The 25,330-nt window shown below is 39.7% G+C and overlaps 1 protein-coding gene and 1 non-coding gene across 3 annotated transcripts in view; both read left to right on the forward strand.

Moving 5' to 3' along the window:
- The window catches only part of LOC135492300 (vesicular glutamate transporter 1-like), an 87,334-nt gene that overhangs the window by 33,865 nt on the left and 28,139 nt on the right, over positions 1–25,330 (forward strand). The window contains exon 1 of one of the 2 annotated variants that reach the window (XM_064778675.1): positions 15,005–15,689. The exons of the other annotated variant lie outside the window; for it this stretch is intronic. Within the exon in view, the coding sequence (XP_064634745.1) occupies positions 15,637–15,689 (53 nt within the window). The 5' untranslated portion in view covers positions 15,005–15,636. Of the gene's footprint in view, positions 1–15,004; positions 15,690–25,330 lie in introns of those variants that run through there. 2 annotated transcript variants of the gene reach the window in all.
- On the forward strand, positions 17,048–17,121 carry Trnai-aau (transfer RNA isoleucine (anticodon AAU)). The gene has a single exon. It is a non-coding gene; the product is annotated as a tRNA-Ile (tRNA).

Raw genomic sequence — 25,330 nt, forward strand, 5'->3', positions numbered from 1 at the left:
CCATCCTCTCGTTAGCGATAGAACACTACTCTTAAGTTATAATTTAACGAGGGAGTCCCAGATGGCGTTTGCAGATAAGCAGGATTAGCAGCTCGGGCTCTCAGCCACGGCTGATTGATCCATTAATCACTGATCGATGCTTTCATTCACTCATCGTCAACTTGTTAGTTCGAGAGTTGTTGACTAGAAAAAGTTCCAGTCTGTCGTCCTCTCGGAGCAAGGTTGTGCCATAGCCAAAAAAGACATTTACTCCTTCCTAATTTGCCAAATTAAGAAAAAAGTATTTTCATCTCATCTTACCTGCTCTGAGAAGATACCTTTAATTAGATAATAACACTTGCCTTTTGAAATTCGACAAAAAGTAATATGCCCTTTTTGGGTCCGAGGAAAGCATGAGTCTTAAGCTAAAACGATATCCTTTCCAAACTGGTCTTTGACTATCGGAAAACAGAAATGTGTTCGACGAATGAAAACATCGAAGTTGCAGAAAGATATATGACTTTGAACATTAACCTTTCTTTCTCGTTGTTCTCTTCAGTAATGATCACACGTTCTATTAATAAATGTAAGGGAGACTGTTTTTAAAAGGATTGGCACTGTTGCAAATGTTATCTGTTTCTTCCAACTTAGCCTCATCTATGCTTATCTATATGATTCTACAAAACATGACTTCAAAACAAAACTTCAGTCAAACTATCCAACGGCTTATTCATTGCATTGATCGGAAGAATTAGATGATACATTTTTTTCATTCGGCGCCCAGAAGCTTAGTCCTTTTGACTCCATAGTTTGGTGTTCAATATATGAAAATTACAACTACAACATACATGTACATCAGTGCATTATGTAATTGGTGCACAACACTCCTAGCATTATATCCGATACCAGCTTCCCATGTCGAAAATATTGACTTCAATTTTGATACGTGAGAAAAAAGGAAAAGTCAGCGCGGCGACCTTTGTAAGTGATATGCACTGAAACAGGCTTTTGCGTATTCATACTCTAGCTTGAGAAGTGTTTGTCACAAGGATAATATTCTAACGTTACTAACGCAATCCTATGATAAACAGCACTTCACTTGATACGATTTGTGGCGAAACGCTCTCGCTTCATAATTGACTTACGCTGGTGGTTGCAAACTACAGACGATCCAGGAAAAACATGGAATCCAATGGAAACATATCTCGATCGACTCCGTTTATCTTACCTATTGGCTAAAGAGTCTGTGTCATTGCACTTCATATTCCTGCACTGAGTGTCACACGTTAATTATTCATGCTAATAGATGAAAGTCATAAGAGTTGCTGAAGGGGTGGAATTCGAGAATTGCGTGTGTTGTAGTCAAACCGTAATTGAAGGAAATGATGTGGAGAGATGTATATTTTAGGAGAAGCCATTCATTGATGCGAGTTCTTCGTTATTTAGAATTGACTGCCGAAATCAAGAGCAGTGTTGCATGGAGCTTTTGTGCATTCTGAAGGAAACCTACTTGTTAGAATTTCATTTGTGGTTAAATAGGTGTTGGTAACTTTCATGTACTGTGGTGTAAACATGAATATTCGATTACATAAATAAGTGCGCTAGCCCCAGAAAGTACACTGCTATGTGTACTACGCTTCAAACGAACAAGAAGAAGAAAGTGATAAACGCTACATGTACCCGCCTTCAGATATTCCTAAATTGTCCCGAGTGACCAGCAACTCGCCATACCTGCTCTCCTCCATCCTAATACGATTTCTATCTTGGCCATTCGTTACCAATAACCAGATAGAGGCAATGCAATTACTCACCAAATAGGCTCACAATAGGTCGAGCCATTACCCTAGGTGATCCACTCATACCTTTGTGCACTCCGGCGGCAATCACATTCCAGGAGAGATCCTTGAAATAAGCAACCAATTTGGGAAGTCCATACTTGAATTATTGTATCATATATGAAATATTGTGTAGCTATACTGGACTGATCTGCTCATCACTGTCAAAGGGAATATAGAGAGAATACCTGGATTGTTCGGTCAGGTAGCATTTTATTGGAGCAATGGTTGTGGGGCAATGCTGGTGTATCTGGTCTTCAAGACGTCAACTCTTGTCTGGTACTAATGATGATTGTCACCTACAGAGAATCAAACGATGGCCAACGGCATCACATGTTGGCGAGTTTGTCTAACTTGAGCAGTGGCTTCTAAGTCTTTTTAAAGTTATGGAACTACTACGTGGGAAGAATTCAGAACAGAAGTGCATATAACAGAAGTCTTCCAGGACTTCAGTCAACCTTTTTATGTTCTAGTATTTCATTGCATATGCACTGATGATGTTTACCCGCACACCCATCTATTTGCCATGAACTTACGGCGATCTGTTCTAGCTGTAACTGCAGTTAAAGCTCTTACACAGTGTAAATAAGAAGCTGGGAATAGGACTATATGAAGTGGGAATGATGTCGTGAAAACGGTTGGTTTTGTAGACTGTAGTTTATAACACCATTCAGAGGCTGTTGTTGTGATTTATAATGGTTGTTTGTTTCATGACTCGTTATGTTTCCATGAACTCCTTTGTAAAGACATACTACATATTACACACGCCATAAACATGATAAAGTCAATCTGCCTCTGGCCTGAGAGACACTTCGTCATCACATTTAGGCTTTAAAGTTCGAGTTTCCATGTATGGACAGGTCCTTGTACAAAGTGCTTCGCCGTCCTAGAGTCTTCCAGCAGATGTTCGGGAACCTCATGATTCTCTCTCGCAGTTAATTTAATTAGCTTTCTGGTGTTACGAGCAGAGAAAAACCACAGCTAGTGATGCATCTTTGTGCTCGGATCTAAGCAGTTCCTTAATTAGCCTTCTCGTATCATTAACATGATTTAGATTGGCATTATAAAAAGCACCCAAGAATGAATGAACTCAATGCAGTTTTTGTACTGTAGCCGCCTAGCGTGTGGAATATTATGGTAATTGTATTATTGGCTATTCATCTTTTTGCACACTAATTAAAATGCCCTTAAATTATCTGAAATAATAAGACTGGCTGAAATTAATTAGAAACTAATCTGTTAATTTCTACATTTTCACACTGTTGCTTTTTTGATCCATCAGCATTAGCACAACTAAGCGTTATCTCCTTCCGCAAATTTCATTCATAAAAGTACTTAACGCTACTGAGCAATCAGGCCCAGGATGAACATGCAACCATACTCTGCTGAATATAGTGCCCCCCCCCCCCCCGCTCTCACTTGTTCGAACTCACAATGATGTCACACGAAGCCCAGTCTCATATTGGTTAACAAATTAGCCTAATTTACGTTCATTTAATTGATTTACTGTCGGCACTTCACTTGTTTTTGAGCGACTCCCGTGGTACAGTGCGGGACGTGCGAGGAATAGGGGAGCTGAATCTGTTTTGGGTGTTCTGTTGCCGCGGACCAGTACTGGGGTTTCGTGGGTCCCTTGTACGTGACCAAGTTTCTCACGATAACGTGGTACGATACGCTGTTATTCCCAAAGTAATCTGCGGCCTGGTGTAATGTTTTTAAGTCCGTTTCCCATCAGTGTTTTCCCTTCAATGGAAAGGTGAGGGAATATCGAGGGAGCGGTGCAACTCGTCGTATTGAGCAAGTGTAGCTTAGCAGCAATATACAGCCTCATAATTCAAGAACTTCAACACCAACCTATTCTATTCCCCTTCGAGCTAGCAGTGTAATAAGTTTAAGTTTAGACTAGATACGTTTCATGTCCGTAGTCTGACGGAAGATGGCTCGTTCCATCCACTCCTTGAAGAAGAAACAGGGAGAATCTGCCGAGTTTACGGGTCAATTACCAAGTTGAAGCAATGAGAGAAAGTTTGCACATCGCCTTTCGTTGTACCGTCTTTGCTCACATTTTCAATCTTTATAGTTCCAATTTGTTCAATGGAAGCTTTCAGACGAAAGAACCCATGCAAAACCTCACCACAATTTGTCTGCACGGTGTCATGCTACATTGTCTCTTTCAACTCCCTTTACGAGCGCTTAGATTTACATCAGCCTTGTTTGTATTGCGTTTAGATACTCGTCCCGCAAACGAGTTGAATATGTCACGTTTTTCCTGTCTACCTGGGATCCAGAGGTACCCGAGGGGGCTGTTACTCTGTTGACACGGCCCACACGTTACCATGCCGACAGCTCACATTAATATGTTTCGAATGTTAGACCTGGGACCCGGTATTGCCAGGGTGATAAATTACCCTGGTAAATAATTTATCAAGTGCAGATAAAATGATCATTGGAGGGATGAGACCACGTGCTCAAAATACATATTGTCCAATAATTAGGACATGATGTTTAGATGGTCAGTAATGGCAGCCAGGCTATGAAGGTTCATTACCGGTACTGTTCATGACGTCCACTGAGCAAAGGTGATGCACTGTTTTGTGAGTGCTTGTGTATAGTTTTCCTGGAATGTAATGAGAGACACACAAAATGTCCAGTGCAAACGTCATGACATACTGGACAATAAGTGATTCTCCACCCACAACACTTTTCTGCTGAGTCGTGTCGGCTATTATGTCATTGACTAATTCTCAGCTTTTATGCACTGGCAAGCTTTAATAAAGACAGAAATCGTGGTTGATTTTTCATCAGGCAATGTGATTTTCGTCCGGAAAACCCAACAAAGGAACAGTGTTGCTGTCAAACCGACCTTAGCACCGACCTTTCAAACTGTTTTGCCGAATTGTTTGACAACAACCCATAGTTCAACGATTCACACCCCGTGTAACCACGTTCAAACATCACTGCAAAGTGCATGTTTTGGGCAGTCATTGCACATGATTCAGACTGACGAAGACAATTAATGTCGTGCTAAGTCTTCATTTAGACACAGCCCTGACCCACCACATGATATTGTGGTCTACAACACGCTGATTAACTCCTAACTGAAACCGTTTGCTCACGTCAGAATCCATGATACACCAGGTCCCGGTACCCTAAGTATGATTGGTCGCCCCTGTTATCATTCTGGTCATGTTCAGGCTCAACACAAGTATCCCCAATCTAAGCCATCATACCAAGTCTCCCTTATGACGCCACTCACAATTACTCGTGTGATTGTGGCTTTGATTGCCCAGTAAATGAAAAATCATATAGCATGAGGTTAGTTCCCTTATGGCAGGTCGTTAGGCCACAACAATTCAACTAGCAGTTTCTGAGCGACGTGGTGATTAAGTCGGCATTCATTTGGCATCCTACTTTTAAGTTTGATCTTGGATTCACAAACAAAGTGATGCAAAGCCTAAGGGTATTGAGTTACTGGCTAAACTGAGAGATGCTTTGACGCCTCCGTTAAGTTATTAGTGTTAGGTGAACTTTTTCCAGTATCCTCAAACGTAAATGGACCTGTGTCCAAGATAAAGAGTAGAAGTTATACATTATTGATAAATGTTGTTGAGATAGGAATGCCCAATTGGTCAGATAGGGTAATGCTTGACCACATGTCATTCGGTCACAGCCTCACGGAGGAATCCGGTGTTGTTTCTGAACTGGCAGAAAGAGAACTGAAGGATTTGAATGTTATGAATGCATGCTCATATTGAAACTATCTGCTGCACAAATCACATAGCCCATGTTCCCAACCATCGGATATCTGCCAAACCTTGGAAGTAGTGAAAAAAAATAGAAATCCACGGCTTGCAAAAGGCTGTTCCTTGCCGGATGGATGTGAACATTCGCGGGGAGACCCCAATGGATTTCTAGTCCATCACCTTAACCACTCAGCCACTACAACTTCTCGTTTCATCATTGTAATAAAAAGTTCAGACAGGGCTCCATCAATGACAAGATGTTCTTCTTGAAATGAAGACTAGTTTCAGCTTCTAACTAACAGGTTTCAGTCGCAATGTCCACAGCAGCTCTAGAACAAACTTTGCTATGTTTTACAACTAACCCACTCTCTCAATGTACCAACATCCAAGAAGGATTATCACCAAGTTGATGATGACGAAAAAACTTTTTACGATTTCAATCATCTTTAGCGTCTCATCATGCCTTACTCGACACGGCTTTGATGCCCAGTCTTTCACATGTCCGTTAATTATAAGGGATTAAGGGGTTTAGGCTACTGGATGGATAAGCGAGTCAGACTGATGGGGATGGCAGCAATGTGATGTTTGAACTGTTATCTGCTCCGCTCAGTTGCTGCTAGACATTCCTGGCAGACGCAACAGATATAGCCATAGATTAAGCAAGAAATTAGAACAAGATGAGAAAGTAAAAATACAAACCGAATTGCTATGCGAAGGATTTCTGTGAATCTAACAAGCAAGCAAACAAATAGTGCAACAATGCTTTTATGACCAGACTGTAGAAGTCTGAAATATACCCCTTGGTCGACTTACTCGAGGAGTGCAGGGTAGCGATGGCGGTTTTGTTTTTCTCAATGATAGGCCAAAGAAGCTTGAAGTGCTTCGGCAAATTTATTGCTTCAAACCAATGTCTTATTACCTTTACATCTTTGATTTCACGGCTGAAACAAAGTTCATTCATCTCCTCCATTTCAATGAAACATGCCGGCTCATTTCATCTCGTATTTCTGAATGCGGCCTATTATCACCCAGTCAATGAATTACTGCTGGTTAGTATGCAAGCCAACACACTGTAATGTCTTCGCTCACGCATCTCAACCATTTGTTCAGCACCCCATAACTCTCAAGATTTAACTCACGGCGTCCGGCGTTTACAAATAAGTGGGCGATGCTTCAACGTTTTACTCAAATAGTTGATATCATTTGTTGTACTAACTCCCTGTCGATCAGCCACCAAGTGAATGACGTCACCTACCTGGGGCCTTACTCATTGACGCAAACATGGCTGATTCAAGTCCAAAGTAGTCACAACCTTTGACTCATTTCGGCCATAATTAGCTAAGGAACAATAGGTTATTGTCCGAGTACCATTTTCGTGATGCTACCAAAGGCATGTCTCTAATCAGTCGTCAGTAAACGAGGAACCGGCCCCAACAAGTTTGCTGTTTGGTTACGTTAACACCTGCTTCACGTCTTGGATGGGTTTGAATATGCCAACCATGTTATTTTGGCTGGATATGTCTCATCTGAAACATATCTCATTGACATCTGTCCTCAAAATCACAAGCCCTCGCCGTCTCCTACGAGCTCAGTGTCTACAAGCTACCAACGTATGTTCCTGTTCATTATACTTAAAGTTCTCTCGGATGTCTGAAGAGGCATCGAGCTCCTAAACCTGGCGCTCGACTCCAGTGGTCAACTGACTGAATGACTTCCTGGCCTTAGTTATTACACTGACTCAGCCCAGAAATGACGGAAGTACACCTATTGGTCTGGACGGCTAATTAACTTCCGTAACATGTAACTGGAGAGTTCGAACAAGAAGCCATTTGTGGTCACAAACATGAATATCAAAATAACAAGTCGGGAATATCTATATAGATATACACCTACGCGTTCTTTGTTATTGGTTTAGGTAAACGGACATGAGAACATGTACAGTGTTTTTTGATTTGATGCCATTTAGCTGGATTGGAACGCCACGCAGCATGGCAGGCTATTTTTGTGAGCTTGATGTTTACTTATCCGAATGTCACGACACATAGGTGTTGACAAAAAGAGTTCCATATTGAGTAAAAATGAGTGAAGATCATTTTACTCTCAGGGAATATAAGCTGGCCACACTTAAAGATCATGGATACATTTAAAGCAGGATACGAATGCGAAATATTTGCAACAACTAACGTTATATTGGTAACTAGCTGCAACATCACCAACTGTAAGTGGAGGTTTGGAGGTTTGGTGATTTCTTTAAGTTAATTTTAACTTTACATTGCCAGAATGTTCTTCACCTGAGTCAGTTGTAATATAAATCCAAGAGTGGTAAGACCCATCAACGATTTATTTTTACCAGCCCTATTCCATTACAGATGTGTCACTTTCCGATGATATTATGATCAACGACCGATCTTAAATTGATTAATAAAGCTGGATGAGGAATATCGTAGATTGAGGCTGAAGGGTTGGGCCTCCTTTCATTCGGATCAGCCTTTGTAGAAGCAGTAAAATATCAGTATAGCTTAGATTCGGATGGAAATTTCTACTTGGTTTATTACTTTAATGTTTAACAAAGATGATATATCTTCAGGGGAATTTCATTTAAAGAAGAATATCACTGCCTAGAAAAAGCGTCTGAACGCTTCTGAGGACGAATCATGGTACGTAGTAATGGTTAGAAAAAGCTGTCTTACGAGAGCAATGTCTCACAATCAACAATGTTGTGTTGTTTTCTTTGAAGACCATATGGAGTCACTATCACACCAGTCTCCAGATACAAATGGATAGTTGACGATGCAGTACCCGCCGTTAGCTTATGGCGTAGTAGCTATCAAATGCTCCTTTAAGATATGCCATCCTGTCCACACCTGAAATAGTGTCGTGTGAGCAAAAAGAAACCGACAATCCTAAATTACCGTTGCAAATTACAGCAAAAATACACTGAATAGTACGAGTTATTAAGGATTGAGGTATCTTTTCATATCTCGGGTTGGCCGTTATGTTAAGGTGTATTTGGGGAAACATTCATTAGACTCTTACTTTATATGGTGCACTGGTTCGATATCCAATCAGCGGATTGACTCACCTCTGACCGATAAGCTATCCCTATGGGTAGTTCGGAGAAGTTGATGCAAAATATCGACGAGCTGAAGATTTGCAGAGGATTTCTTTTGTGACGTCAGGTTCTTCAGGTATGTTCTATAATTGATATTAATACATCAAAGGCAACCTTCGATTTGTTTCAAAAAGAAATCTACATTTACCATGAATGAAGAACTACAAGGATGTTGTAAACGAAGAGATAGAAACGTTGGATAAAAGATTTTGTTTTGTATCATACGAACTGCTGTTATTACAAAACAGGCCAGGTTTTCTTCTTCAGCATACCAAATCATGAACAGTTGTAGAGATTTATATGAATCAGTTCCATCTTTAAACAACCTCGACATTTCGTGGTCATATCCAGCCATGGCCAATTTCTGCACTAAGGCTGTTATGAAGTACTTACGTCCGAAAACGGACAATACCATTGCAGCAAATCATTACATTCATATATCAGTTCTCAGGCTCAAGCGCAGCTGCAGATAACAGTTATTTTGAGTAAGAGGGGCTTGTCTAGATTGATGAGGGGTTTGAAGTGTCTCTTCTAATCCCCGGGGATTTCACTGGAGGTTAGAATGAGTTTTCCATCACGGGGTAAGACAGTTCCGAGCGCATCACGGAGTCGGACTTAGATGGTCTTATCTGAATAGCGACAGGAGAAGCGATAATGGAGATGACTGGATGCCAGTCGTGTTTTGATTAAAATATGTAGAATATAGGATGGTTGATGTAAACTGATCAAGTACTTTAGAATATAGAAAATTTGATTGAAAGAACAAGTGGAATGAAAGACAATTGTAAATCACTTTCTTTCCCTTGTAAAGTTTGGCATCAAATTAGGAGTTAGTTAATTTACTTGAAAAACAATCTTCCCATCAAATGGGATATTAGACAAAAAAGAAATATTGTTCAAAATAACAACAGAAGTTGTCGACTGGATTCGAACCTGTGCGTTCTAGCTCATCGCCTTAAATGATCAGCCTGGCCAACTTACTAACATCAGCAGTGTGGTCATACACTGCTGCTAACATTAACCAACTTCCCTACCGAAACAATTTAGAATAAGAAGGTTGATCACGGTACCTATACATGTAATCCAATGGCGGTATTGCCTGGGAGATATATTTCCGGTAACAGTAGACCCTACTAATCTTTTGTGACTGGTAAAATGGAGGGGTGCGAGGAGTGCGTTACACCCCTTTAAATTCGATTGACCAAATATTGTGCGGATCTATTGTTGCCGGAAATCTGTTCCTCACGCAATACGGTGAAAAGTACCAAACGTTTCGGCGTTATAGAAATAGTTTCCCACCAAAGCGTAGATGATAATTGCGTTGTCATTCCAATCAAAACGCAGCAATGTCTTTTAGTTTTGCGATACTTCCTGCTCAATTCCTTGGCATCCACCCACACGTTCCTGTTGACATATCTCAGTTATTGTTATAGTTATTCAGGAGCAATTAACTGGGGATTCCTCGAATGATCTACGTCAGACTCCCCCACGCGGACATGTCATTGACAAACTTGCTTACCGACGGGAAGTGGCTATTGGATTTGATAATTAGGGTGTGTAGATGTCAAGTGATTGGTTTTCGGGATATTGCGATGACCATCACGGACTCAATCATACAGATAGCAGGTGTGGAGAAGGTAATACTCTGAAGCAAAGAAGACATCTTTTTGAATTCTTCATAACATATAGAAGCATAAATCAGGCACGCGGACGTGACATTTTCCTGATCCACATCGTAAATGCTTAAATCAATGTACACTGCAAACCCATCCAAAATAACTGTTGTGGCATCATCCAAGTGTTGTGTGACTGCTCCTACCTTGGTTGAATAATGACTTATTGGTCGCAAAAAACAAATTAACCTCTCGTATTCATTTCGCTACATTTGTATTTCTGACTCGCCTTTTGTTTTACCTGCTGAGTAATTATTTGTGATGGTGCATTGCTGACCAATGTTAACACTTTTATGGCATCGTGATGTCGTGGGCAAGCATCAGGGATAGGTTTTCCCGAAATATTTGTTCAAGAATGGGGAAAACAATTAGAAATAACTGGTAACTGTTGTCCAGATAGCTATTCTTGACGTGCCTTGTTTATCTTTATTACTGGACATCATCAGTTATCATTTTAATGCACAGCAATATGTTTGTTTACTGCCTCCAACTCGAGGGATTTATGGCAATATTCCATGTCCTCCAGATTTATAAAAGCATTCAACGTTGTTTAACATATCACTCAAGTGAATTTCCCCAACCGTTCCGAATAAATCCAGACATTTCTGAAGACGAGAAGGTGATATCTACTTAGCTTTTATAGCGAAGTAGCAGAACTGATTTCTTTTATTTGCCATCCGCTGGGGTTTTAAGAAATAACTCACTGCAACACTTGTAATGATCCTTTAAAAAATGAGAGACCTCTGAGACTGCCATATAAAGTTGTTTGGAATAGTTCCTCGGAATAATGTCCAAATGTAGGGTACTCTTGGGAAATGAGGGATAAAAATCTAAAACTGACTAGTAAGTTCCGTTTACTTAACCTCAATTCGGGCAGTTCTCATGGGGTACGAAAATAACAAAAATACAGTTTCAAGCTAATTCTTCTTTTTGATGGCTTGTTTTTTTCCGCTGCAGTTTTCATAAACCTGAACTGAATTTGGAATATACTGAGTGGTAAACAAATGATGATGCCAAATCCAGTGTAAGCCATTTTTCAATCGTCAGAGGTGCAATGTTGTGAAAATCTTCTCCTTTCGTGAGTTAAGGTTATTTGGTGACCCTTATTGACCTTGCTACTTACTGCCTTTCTTGCACAATCCTTTTAACTATCATACAAAAGAGATCGGTTTGCTTTTTGCTATTATGTATGATCATTTCATCAAATGAACTGAGACAACCCCTTTGAAGTATGATGTTAAAGAACATGTCACGAGCAGGAAGTCGTTTTCACTATTACATAGAATGAGACCTGCAAGCAAAATATCGCCACCACAATATTTATAGTCTCACTTCCTTGCAAATCACCGCAAAGACTTAACCAATATCTCATATCAGCAGGGGCATCACCACAGAGGGAAGGGTATTACTTGTCAAGGCAGGCAGTCCAGGAAATTGAATCGTAATCCGTACGCTTCCGTGCTTTGTACACAAATATCAAAATGAACCTGCACCGGGATTTCTGTGCGCTGAGCCACAAAATTAGGGATTATATCGGCTCTGGTTTAATATCTCCATGACTCTGATTGGTTCCTATGTTTGTCATCGAGCTATTGCAAGGAGATCTTATTAGATGTATTTTTGTGGCGAATTATGAACAATCCATTATTGGACGTATCGATAGCTGATGGTAGAAAAAGGGAAGAGATGGGAGGAGTGCCGCCGAGTGCTGCCGCGATCGAGAGCAAAGTATTGTAAACAATATCTTTTAGACGAAGTAAAAGTCACGTTTCGCAAGTTATAAAGCTTGTGAGCTGGTATTACCTAGACCTGTTATCGACCAAGTGAACACAATTCCTACTTCATCTCAGTCTACATCTTTTCCACTCGAAATCTAACGGAAGAAATACACCAAGGTCAAGCCAGAATTCTAAGTGTTAGGCCAAGACCTTCGGTTTATTGGGTAAAGGGAAAATACAACTTGCCTGAGCAAGTAGGAAAGATGCTGCGGCAAGTACGTCCCTCTTTCCTGTAGTCTTGGTTGATCTATTGGTATATTGAATAAGATGCCTCTGAATTATTCAAGAGACACTCCTGCAATACCCCAATTGCAGTTGGCTGACTCTTCACCGGTGTCAAGGGGGCAGTTGTCCCGTACGTCACGCTGATGCGAGTCGGCGGGAATGGGCTTATCATTGTGGTTGGCGTAATCAAAGGTGACACCCCAGAACCCAAGAGCCCCTAGAAAACCTGACGCGAATTCCTGCAGCCACTTTGTTAGTGATGTATTGTCCTTTGGATCAGGTGTTTTATCTGTTATGGCTAATTGTACGTTGATGTGAAAATATGTGGTTGTGTGACTTGGTTGTGGAATGAAGATGATTTGTTCGTTGCTTATGGGCGCTGAAGAAACGTGGGGATGATTTAATGGGGGGGATGTCTAGGCATTTGGTTTGGATGTGATTCTGCAAATAAAAAATGTTCGGAGCTTTTCAAGTTTCTGGATCTGATCACGTGGGATCTTTCCGATTTCAGTTGGGGAAACATAACAATATTTTTCAAGGTGTGGGTCTTCACATTCATAATTTACTTCTCGCTATAAGCGGTACCATGTGATCAACACGGTTTCTACTTCGGGCTATGTAGTCACGGAGTATAATGTCATTCTTTCAACTTTTTCAAAACGATACTTCAGATGCGATTAGAGTCGTGTATGTCATAAAGTGACTTAAAAATCCAATGAGGCATGTATGCCTTCACTACATAGGGAATCGTTGGACACATTGGGGATGTTTGGCTAATCTCCTTCTTGAAACCAAAAACACGCCCACTCCAAGTCTCATATTGATGTGTGCTTTGCCTCTTGAAGAGAAGGTTGCAACATTCACAAACAAACGATTGCTGTACAGTGAACATATTGTCATTGTTACTTTCATAAAAGCATGATCAGCACTTCCAATCCTCCCTTCCAGGTGGCCGAGCTTTTACCTCTCTCGAATGTTCATTACAGTTAGAGGATCAGGCCGTGAGCCCTTTCTCGTCGTTAGCCTAACCCACGTAAACGCTTTATCACTTATCATCTCTGTCTAGTTGCAGGATGGTCCTTTAAAAGTCCTTTTTTCAGCTGATCCAGCCCACGTAGAATGGAATCCCTAGCGCTGCTACCGCTTGACTCGGAAGAAAATCACAACAGCAATGCGAAAGGAACATAGTTCTATCCCGTTACCAGCGGCTGCTAATCGAAAGTCCATGCCGTGTCTGCGACAATTTGATATTTCACCTTGAGACGTTGACCTTCGTCCAAAATGCCAAACTTCTCTTCCGGAAATCCTATAGCGGTGTTTCACATCTCATTCCCTCTCAATTGATCAGATCTCCAGGTTGACATATGCTGAATTGATTGCTTCAGGTCGGCCGGGTCAACACTTTTATCATGATTAGGATCAAGGGACTGCTTTATCTTTTGCGTCATGTTCACTCTAACAGGTACTCCCTGGTGAATGTGAAATGACTAATGCGTTGGAACTGGCTGCAAACTTATGACTAAACCCAACAGAAGCTGAAGCAACGTATTCACAGTGTGGGACAGTAAAAAATCTCGATAAAATTCTTTGAGGTTCTTGAATAAGATCATTCTTCAGTTTTCTTCTATCTGGTTTCAGTCGTCACCACATCACATATCTTCTCTCGCCGCCAACAAATAGCTTTTTGCAAATAGTCATTCTGATCGAAATGTTCCACTTTGCTATGTGATAGAGCTCGAACTAATTATGCTTTTAATTAATATCCGCTATGCACAAGTAATTCCTTCCATGGGCCATTAAATGTAACCTTGGCCGAAAAGCTTCCAAAATGCACAGCACTATCGGCGGCAGGACACTGGACCATGACTTGGACTGATCAATAATATATCTATTTCTGTGTGGCATTGTTTGGGATGGTCACTTTAGCAAGCATGCTTACACAGGGTGATCTAACAAATTCTACCGAAATCAGATGTATTAGAAAACGGTTTTTCAAGATCAAAGATAACAACAATACAAGATGGTGAGCTAAAAGATACTCAGTCCTACTCAAAGCGAATACAAATGAGCGTCGTAATCAAAGTTTGCCATGAGATCATCTGACTGAATCAACCTTTGGCACCGACAACCTAACTGTCCACGAGGGGCCACACGTTTCGATGACTGATCTTGCGTTGGTTGCCATCTCTCAAGCGGCCTGTCTGAGTCACGCCAACTATTACTAGTTCTGCTGTATTACAAGCGATAGCTCTACAACAAGCTCTATGGAAAACTCTAAAGGTAAGAATAAGGCCTTTAAAGCGCAGAAACGCTAACGAACAGAAACATGAACAAGGTCGTGCTCCGTTACCGACCCCTACTTTATCCCAGTTTCCAAGAAATCGTACTGCCCACAAAATCCGCTTTCATTTTCTCTCTTAGATTGGCCTTTTACAGAAAGCCAGATATATCCACTTCTGAAGCAAAATATTTCGTATTAAAAAGAAACCATGGTAAAAGTGCCGGGCAGGGATATTTGATAGCATCATTTCCAATAAACGAGTTGCATTCTAGAATCAGAGATCGGCCAGTTATCTGATTCACCACGTGACCATGACGTCATGATGCATATATCTAACTTCGACAACCAGAATCACCAATTACATCCATTACACCTCGTTGTTACACCTCCGCAACTCGACGATTTCTCCCCTCGCTTTAAATGCTCGCATCATTGATCGGTTGCGAGAACATCACAAAGCATCTGTCATCACACCTATAACATCATAATCTCATCTCGCCAAAAAGCTTCCGGTAGCTAGGTTAACATTGACAGATTTTTGTGTAGGGGCGGCAGAACGCGGGAGAGCCAACTTGAAGTTTCTCATGAGGAGTTTGTTAGGTCGATGCGCCGGGAACGCCTATACATACTCGGAGTTGATAACACTCAGTAGCAGAACGTGAAGCCAGCGGTCTGTTCCTCCGTGTGAGTGGACGCTAAGTTACATACTATCAATAAGTTGCGCTTAGGATTTCGGTATCGTAGTCGTAGCGTTCTGTTGCTTTTATATTTTTAGTCGGATATTTTAGTTTTGGGACAAAGAAATGCGGTGAAGTTGTGAACACTTTATGACAGATGTGAGATATATTTTTGACCAGTTTGGACATTAGGGACCATATTCAAGGAATATTGTGATACATATATTGACTCATCGCTCGTACTAATAAGATTGTTGCGTCCAGGATTTCTCAGATGACAATCTCGAGAAAGGCGTGAGAGTTATAAGAGGTTGACGTCTCTTCGGTAAAAGCATGTCATCGCGATTTGCTCAGAATCTCAAACATCAGACTCCCGTACTCGGCAGGTAGGCTTTTATCATTAATTTGTCTTTTTATCTGATTCTAAGAATTTCCAGCGACTTAAAAAAAATTCTTCAGTAATGATTCCATTAGAACATTGTGCAGGTCGTGATCGTTCACTCTTACGATTGTATGTTGCTTGGTAAGTAGGACACCAATGGCATTATTGCCAACTGACCGATGATTTTTTTCCATTTTTTTGTATAAAACTATTTTTCGCAAAAACAAAAATGATCATGAAAATTTGGTGGTACGTATCCCCCACCCCCAAAAAAATGTTTTCAAGCTCATGGAAAACCTGACGTGGACAAGGAAAATCCGTCCAAAGTAACTCGTAACAAGGGGTTAGTTGTTGTGTGGTATCGAATTAACAAATGATCCATTACGGATCAACGTTGATAATGCCAGGAGCTGTCGTAAGGCTTCAGATGTCCTGATGGGAGAGACAATTTGTCTGGCAGCGAGATTTGTATGCTGACCATGTGTCTGATATCGAAAGGATGGCCAGTTGATGACAATTAAATCACAAGACATTCCAAGGTACATAGAAGATGGCATGCAGCACTGTTGCCTTGGGCAGCTCTATTTTGAAATGATTTCCCAAGCGCGTACATGTACGTCATGTATTTTCAAATATATCCAGTGTAATGGTCAGCGGCGTAGTTGCATTGATTTTAAGCAGTATAATTTGAGAAGCATCAATCATAGACAACAATCAGTATCTTCTTTTTAAAGTTTTTGTTAGTTCTTCTATAGCAACAACAGTGAGTTACGCAAATTATCAATTGAGTTTTTTGTCAGTCCTTTTTAAAAAGTTTACAGATAAGTTAAAAGAAAATGAAAAGATAAATATGGGTCATCAAGTAATAAGAGCACAAGTGGTATAGATGAGTATGTGTGATCATCATGAAACAGATAAAAAGTTAATAAATAACATTTTCTGAAGTTAGCATTATGCACGTACATGCCTGTCGACCCAAACTGATCTTGTGTTTGAATTCTGTCATCTATTCATCTCTATAAGTTGAATTGAAACCAAGAGGAGGGTGTTTTTGAACGTGTTTAATTGAATGCAACTTTGTATTTAGAAAACGCCGCAGAAAAATTAGGATATGGTTTGTCCGTCCGCCAAGTCATTAATGAGAAAGGAGCCGGATTAATACGATATAACGACGTTGATTATCATCAAATATCAATGCTGCTCACACATTTCTTCAGCATTTGTATATACAATTTAGAAACAAAATATAAATTCTATTAGTGTTATCAATCAGATTAAATTTGTTAGTTAATCTCCTGAAATGCACTCAAAGGAGTCACATGAAGGCATACAACGTTGGTCAAAGAGAGGTGAATAACAACTGGCCGGTTAGCTCAGTTGGTTAGAGCGTCGTGCTAATAACGCGAATGTCGCGGGTTCGATCCCCGTACTGGCCAATTTTTACTTAAACGTTGACAGCTCACTATCTATATCAGGGACGAATTTTTTTAGTTATTTATCGAATCAAGTTCTCACATTTCATTTTTTCATCAGTAGAGAGACAAGTCTTACGCTATGGTGACAACTCAATTACTCTTGTCTTCTGAAATATGTCGTAAACACGTTGATTGCAATTTTCACGATCGACCCAATGTCAAATACGCCCTCCACTGTTTTGTCTTAAACCATACATACTAAAGGAGATCAGCTTTTTTAAACTAAAAAAGTAAAGTAAAGGTGTGTAAAACTGTGGCGAAACGTTGGGTATGATAGCTATTGCACTCTATGAATGATTCTTAAATGTCACTCTATCATAGGAAATATTGTTTGAATCAACTGACATCCTGTCTGTTTGGTAGTTCTTTTACGGTTTGCTGATATCCAAGTTTCGGGAATTAGTCAGATTTTCAGTATCAGCATCTTAGACTCCGTATCTGCTTACTAGGTACATCTTATCATGCCTAAGCCTTCAATGTGACACCAATCCAGACCCAGATTAACTTGTTGGCGAAATCTGACAAGTGCTCATCGCAGTTAAATGATCGTACTATTGCTAATATTGAATACCATAATCGCTACTGGTGTGTGGATAAACGTGATCTCCTAGCCTGGTTATCTGATCATCTCGCGATAATTGGCAATCGTGATCTACTCGTGGTCGTAGTCTAGACTCTTCACAGTAGCCGAGTTGTAACTGAGGGGAGGAGAATCTGGCCTTTAGCAATATCGTCATATTTGGCGGTGAGAGTAAAGTGGTGATCAGAGGATATATCAAAAAGTAAATCCTAGTTGGGGTCGCGACTGACCGTTGCTTGATTTTGACATTGAGGTACCAGTAATAAATGTCAATTGTAAGATATTTAGCTCAGATCATTTTAGGGAATCGTACAGGAATCTTGTAACGATGCACTATGCATATGTACGAAACGGTATGAGATCTTCAAAGGAAACTCATCTGGATTCTAGACCTAGGGTAGCTGCTAGCACGAACGCATCACAATCATATTTTTTCCACCAACACTTTTCATGTTTCAATACCTCGATCCATCTAAGAACATTTAACCTATTACACTAATTACTACTATGCAATACCCACTCGTGACATGATAATATATTATAGATTCATCTTTTCACGTTTTAGAAACTGGTTGCATTGATTTAAGACCAACTGGTGAAAAATGATGTTTAATATAGATCGTGGAAGTCATCCTTTGCAATGAATCATTAAACGAAATCGTTGTGCTACTCTTTATTGATCCATTAGTTATGTGATATAGTAATGTCTATGTCTCTCCTCATTCAAGTTTCCCTGGACTAACTTTATAAATTCATAAGATGGAATAATTAAGGCTGGACCATTCACCATTCTCGCGTAATTTGCACTTCTTAACCCTCTTCAGTGACATGCTATGTACATATATACATGGAGATTGTTTAAGATAAAAGCTTAACTGTTAAGTTGATTGAATCATAACGTACACTTGTACGCAAGCGGTAAGAACTATGTTTGAGTATGTCTCTAGCATAACACTGCTGAAACAATAACAATCCACAAGATATGGATTTTTAGTTACTAAATGTCTTAAACAGTTTTCTATACAAGCCATTTTAATTCGGGGATAAATGCAGCTCTTCAGAAGTAGGTATTAAAAATCCACCGAATGGCTTTTAGTAAGGGTGTGTGTTCTACATTGTAAATTGTAGGTACACAAAGTTAAAAACGTACTCGTAACTTACTGATGAGAAAAAAACCCTTCGAAAAAAGACCATAAACCCAGCAATGCCCCAGAAATCTCTTAAATATTTCATTCCTCTCTATATATTTACCATGTAAGGATGCTGATAGACTACTTACTTCACCCTTAATGCTCGTTTTCATATTTATTTAACATCCAGCCCCAATTTGTGGCTATTTTGAACTCTCAAATGGAAATTCTAATGTCTCGTATAACACTCTACCCGTAATGCATCATGTTGAGAGTTCAGTGCACTTGGTGATTGAGGAGAGGCCATTGCACGCTCAAACCAAGACTAGAAGAGAGGGCATTTCACCACTGAAAGCACAGCATCAATAATAAATGAATAGTGTTAGATTGATTGAGGATAAGGTATTGGAATCAGTGTCTGGTTATGATGGGTCCAAACCGTCCCACGCCTACTGCTTCCCATCCAATTAAACTAAGTGATGAAGCCTGCTTTATGATGGTTACAGTGTGTTTGTGCGCCTCCAAGGTGATGGATATGGTTTGTTTAGCTGAGGTTTTAAACCCAGACTGATATTGTGGCGGTCATCTAGCCATTATTAAGCACAATGAGAAACAGTAAACATTCCGGGAATCCCGCGTTAATAGAGAAGAGAGACATAGCTTTCATAAAAAGCTTGGAGTTTGGGGAAAGTACGCCACATTTGTGACCCTTGTATTGACAAAATGCACCATTTCTACGGGCCTAGGCCAGGAAAGGCCTATAACGAAATGTGTGGTCGTTTTCAATAAGTTAGCGACTGGAAATATATTGGGCTCTTCCCGCGCAGGTTCGAATCCCGCGACAACGTTTTAATCATTCTCAGACCTTGAAGAAATATACCACCATACAGCAGCACCAATAAGTGACTAGTATCGCCACAGCCTGAATATCCTCGCAAATTACATTTTACTCTTAATGCGTGTACATATATATATATAGAATATTTGAAGCGTCAGTTTTAGTGGTTGAATGGCTCCCCGAAGTCTCATCATTTCTACCAATAACTTAGTAATGTGACGAGTCACATGATAATTGAAAGCTATACAACATCTGCTGCCCTGGATCTCGTCAGCCATTTTTAATTCTCGGGCGTGATTTCGAGGAAATGGAGCCAATTTTTGATACATAATCGTTTTTCTATCTGTTGAGGTGATAATTTGTTTTTCTCATTTTGAATCACAATAGAAATGTATCCTAAAAGTTACCGCTTAACTATCAGTACTAAAGATTTTTTAGAATTCAAGAAGATTTGCCAAGCAATTCTTCTGGAAGTAAAAAAAAGTTAGTGGCTAGAAACTATTTGTCGCTTGATTGGGCATTTGTCACCACGTGACTAATCCCGTGCTCAGGTTACGTTTATAATTGAGGTTTTGGAGCAAAGTATTCTAGTGAGATGATTCTAACATATAATGTCAAATCGCATATTATTCACTTTCTCAAAACCAGAAGTAATCAACTTACACCAATTACACACGGTTTCTTGAGAAACTCAGGACGTCAAAGTTTGATTTCAAGAGTATTCTCCGGTTACATTAGATAGAGCAATATTGCAAAAGTGCCAAAAATCCAAGTTGCCAGTCAGCTCTCACAATACCGCCAAGTAACATGGTTGTGTAATCAATGTATGATATGTACTGACACGACCACTTCATCCAACTCTTTAACAACTTTTCATGAATTAGTGAAACTGGCAATCGGTAAGTATAGTCGACGTTATAATACTAAGGACACAATCCATAAAATATTACTTTGCTTATAACAGTGCTGGGAACTTAAGTATCAAAACATGGTTGAATATATAAAGTGTTGACATGTAGTACTTATGGAACAACAAAATTAGTTAGTAAATTGGCAATTTCGAATTTCAACAAGTAGTTAGCGTTTTCTTCTAACTGAGGTTGAACCACAGAGAGGCACCCATAAAGAAATGGTATAACCACAGTCAGTCCAGAAACAGATGCTGCAAACAATGCGACAATGAGATAAAAGCTTTTACTGAATGTTCATGTATTGAAAATGATAACACAAAAACCATTATTGCAGCTAGTCCAAACTTGTTCAACATGTTTCCTGATTTTCTACAGAGTAAACCAAAGAATTAACCTGTGTCTCAAAGCAAGTGTATCAAAAGCACACAAACCTGGTCAGTCAATCAAACAAAAGTTGCAATTAAAAGCTTGCCATAAATTGTTTGATGACAGCGGCTACTCATAGTTGTCATGGCCGCAACGATACCTTGAGAATAGAATGAATGGATGTGTGCGAAAGGCAGAGTCGGGGGCTAAAACCTAAAACTACAAAACAGCTACTGAGACTCTCAAGACATACCAAACCAAACATTGCTGCTGCCAAATGCTAGGTATCCTTTCATTGGGGGAATGACATATGAATAATATGCTCAAATCCGCCTCTAAAAGAAGTTATTAGCTGTTGATATCAGATAGCATGACCATTCGAACAAATACCTCCAAATACCAATATCAGCATACAGTGTATAACAAAAACGATCTCTTTCTGAATCAAAGGGATCTGACATTCAAACCGTCTTCAGTGTGACAAGCGACATTTCCAACAAGAGCACCCATTCTGAGTATCATGCTTCTGACGTGTATCATTGACAATATCCCAATGCGATCAAAGTTTGCGGACTTTTGCATTAAAAGTGTTTACAAAGGTCTTTGACACAAACCTAGCCTTTTATTTATAAACAGCCCAAGCCCTTTTGCACAGCATCTAGTTTTCACTGCTTGAAAATAAATAGATATTCATTGATGGCAGGTTCTCTGATTCTAAAGTGAGCGACTTTGAATGTCGGTTCAGAAAAGGCTAAATACGAAGTACTTTTGAGCCGAAAGAGTCACGGTGATAGAGCAAGAGATCATTGGTTCTGATCGACTATCAAGGAAGTTGAAACAAATTAAAGAGATGATGTAACGTTAAAGGGAGGATGACCTAGTTAACAACTCTGACGATCATAAAAACCTTTATAACAATCGCGTGAGAAATGAAATTCAAAGTGACTTTTACGGGGCTATCTCAAGTAACGCATTGAACGTCTCAGAGCATACTGTCTTGCCTTCCCATAAACGAAAATGGTGAATTCTTGCCAAGTCGTCAGAATTGTTAGCTCTTTGAGCTATATTGCCCCAATAGACGAATAAATTGGGGCGACATCTCTTTAATGTCGCTCTATTTTGCTGTCACCTGAGGATGAAGGTGGGCAGACCATTTTTTCATGATATCTTTGAGTCAGGATAGAAGACGTACATCGTTCCTTAATAAGTAATAATAATGTTTTATCAGCAAAGTAGTCTCCGAGACTAGAGATACTGAAAAGAAACCAATATTGACGATTTTGCCATTACCTTTTTTTCTAAGAGAAAACATTTGTGTCTATGCCAGGCCTTTTCCACGACTTCTGTAAATGATATACATTTCTTGCCATAGGTTATTTTTGTATCACTTCTTCTAGAAAAACATCTTTCGTAAGATCACATTCTTGGTTATATCCGAATTATATTTTTTCATTTTGTTGCCAGGCAATAAGATATACAAAATTCCGAATTGTGTGTTACACTCGATTACGGTGATATGGCCATAAAAGCAACCCGACCTTTTGCATCGAGTATAAATTTAGAAGTAACTAAAAAAATCAATGGGTTAGAACAGCGTGGCACTGCATAGAACTGACGAGTTGTATAATTCGACCACGAACTTGTTCGCATACTTATCTGTGGCCATCTTATATAAACGAAAGGGTAAGAGGAAATATCATCTCCCACGTTCCATCTTTGGTAACATTCGTGTCACAATAAATTCCCTTGCCTTCCGGAACCAAAGCTAAAGGACGTACATGTGCGACATCCTGGACACGTCCACAACTGCCAATATGATGCACCAAGATCGTAGATCCAGATAAGACTCACTAAAGATCTCATTCAATTTCGTGTAGATGTGCATGCACATTCATTACAAGATCCATGTAGGAATGTTGTAGGATTCTTAGTTTACTTAGGATTTTAACTAAATCCAGCAAGATTCATGTCACAAATATACACGTACATGTACACGAAACTGAAGAACACCTTATCTCATAAAATTCTCATCTGTATTTTCGACCTGGGCATGCACCTTTATTCTTTAACTTATAGTACAAAATTTGTTATTATCCAACGGCTAAAAGGTCAAAATGCAAGTAAAAGTGCAATCGAATGTCACATACCCAAAAATCACGCTCATACAGTATACGTCTGTTTGAATGATAAAAAGCAATCCTGATTCAGATGGCCGCCGGTCGGAGTCCATGACAGCAAACAGTTTCCGTGGCGAGCAATCTCAGTCTCATTCCAGTTGATATTGTCAGGGGAGCACTGTGTCTCTTATCATCAAGTCTGTCACAGCACGGATCTTCCATAACATTTTGTCGCCCACGCTCTTTCAATCAAAAGCGTACATTTTGCACCCAGGGCTTGGTATTTCGTGCTGGTATTAGTTGTGTCTCGCTTGAACGAATGGCCTTATCGATGATGCGGATATTGGCCGGGACGAATGTGATCAAAGTTAGGGTCCTGACTCCACTTGATCTCAATAATTTCAATGTACCCCACCCCATGCACCATGCACTGACGTATGAAACGCATACTACCATTGCTGATTTGTATTCTTGTATATCACATGTCCATTATTGGTCGATTTCACCAGACTAATTGATTGAGGAAGATAGTAGGAGTCGGAAACAGCATCGCCTGTAAACCAATTATTGATGAGTATATCATTGTCCTTTTCGATTATTTGGCCTGTAGGCGACTGAGGAAATGTGTACGGCTAATTAGTACACACGTATGGAGAACCATCATTTTAGTGCATACTGCATGAATATGCAGTGCATTGATAGGTTGCACACATCAGAATCGTATTAGTTAAAAAAATTGTTGTGATCTATATTCTCAAAATGATTTTCTCTGGTGTATCCATTTTCAAGGATATTGTGTCAAATATCTTCATAATTTTGATTGAGGTATTCAATGTTTTTGTGTTACATATTGCTGTATATTGACTGAAGTTCATTGTTGATTACGACGTCAATGTTAATGAACGCCTAGATTTATGAATCGGCACAAAGTATATGCCAGATCTGATCACCTTATACTAACGTTTAGCATACGCGTGATAGCAATAGTTACTGTAATAAACTGCCGATAAAGGGTTAGCGATAGCGAACATTGGTGTTCAATATTACCGCACAAAACATCTCCAACCATGCCAACATTTAAAAAGAGTTCCAAATTTCAATAACCAGTTGACGTGAGTTTGAAATTGTGGTTTCCGTTACGAATCAGATGCTTGCTACTCCACTGCATAATCACCCATTGAAACGTCAATGATTTCCTCTTCAGAGGAGTTCGGGATATGCACCTCTCGCCCATACCGCCAATTAGCTTATGATCGCTTCAAGTGACTACTTTAAATTGCTACTGCTACCTTAACCGCTGAGAGATCACCCGTCGGGAAGTAGATCATAACATGGCACTTTTACTTCCAGTTAGAATCAATAGTGAGGTTTGCTTTCATTTTAACATTGCGAAATTACAACTGTGATAATCTGCATTATTTCAAATTCATGAAACCCATGTATTGTCAAAACATTTCTTAACAAGATAGACACGGTTTTGAATTAGTCACGGAATACTAACAGCATGATGCTACTGCAAACACTTCGCAAAAATAATCCACACGTAATGCATCAATATACATTCACATCAAATGTATGCCCGTATCATGTAGACACTCTTTCTTTTACATTTTAATAAAACTTGTCTCAAGAAGAGAAAAACATCGATTTGATGAAACTGTCACTATGAAAAAGCAAAACCGGTTTCCTTTGGACTGTATCGGCATGACTACTTGGAGTTGTCATTACATTTATCGCCTTACTATTCACATATTTCTTGGCTTGGCTTGTCCAGTTAATACGGCAAGACAAGAAGAATCGACAACACGAACAAATAATTTTCTTCTCACAAGCAATTGAGTTTGGAATGCTTAAATTCTAGTTTTTTTAATGCATTTCTTAGTGACGAAATGGTTTCTTATGCTGATCATGTTTCTGGTGCTGGTGCTACACATATTGATGGATCAGAAGAACACTTCACATTTCACTTTTTGTGGCTGCAGAGAGGCGATGAGAATGGAGATGGATTCTTGTCTAACATTAGTACGATCTATAACGCTAGTGGTTCTTTAAGTCGTATCCACGGAGGCAAAACCAGACCCGGGGATACGGGTGCTAACGTACTGATGCAGTAACTGCAGGTGATCGTACCTACTCCGGCCAATGAAATTTATTACAGTATTGTACAGATTATCAACAAGGTTATACCATATTAAGATATGCTGAGGTCATGCATCTTGCCCGCAATC

This window comes from Lineus longissimus, chromosome 8 (genome assembly GCF_910592395.1).
Source record: "Lineus longissimus chromosome 8, tnLinLong1.2, whole genome shotgun sequence".
In the NCBI taxonomy this organism is placed as follows: domain Eukaryota; kingdom Metazoa; phylum Nemertea; class Pilidiophora; order Heteronemertea; family Lineidae; genus Lineus; species Lineus longissimus.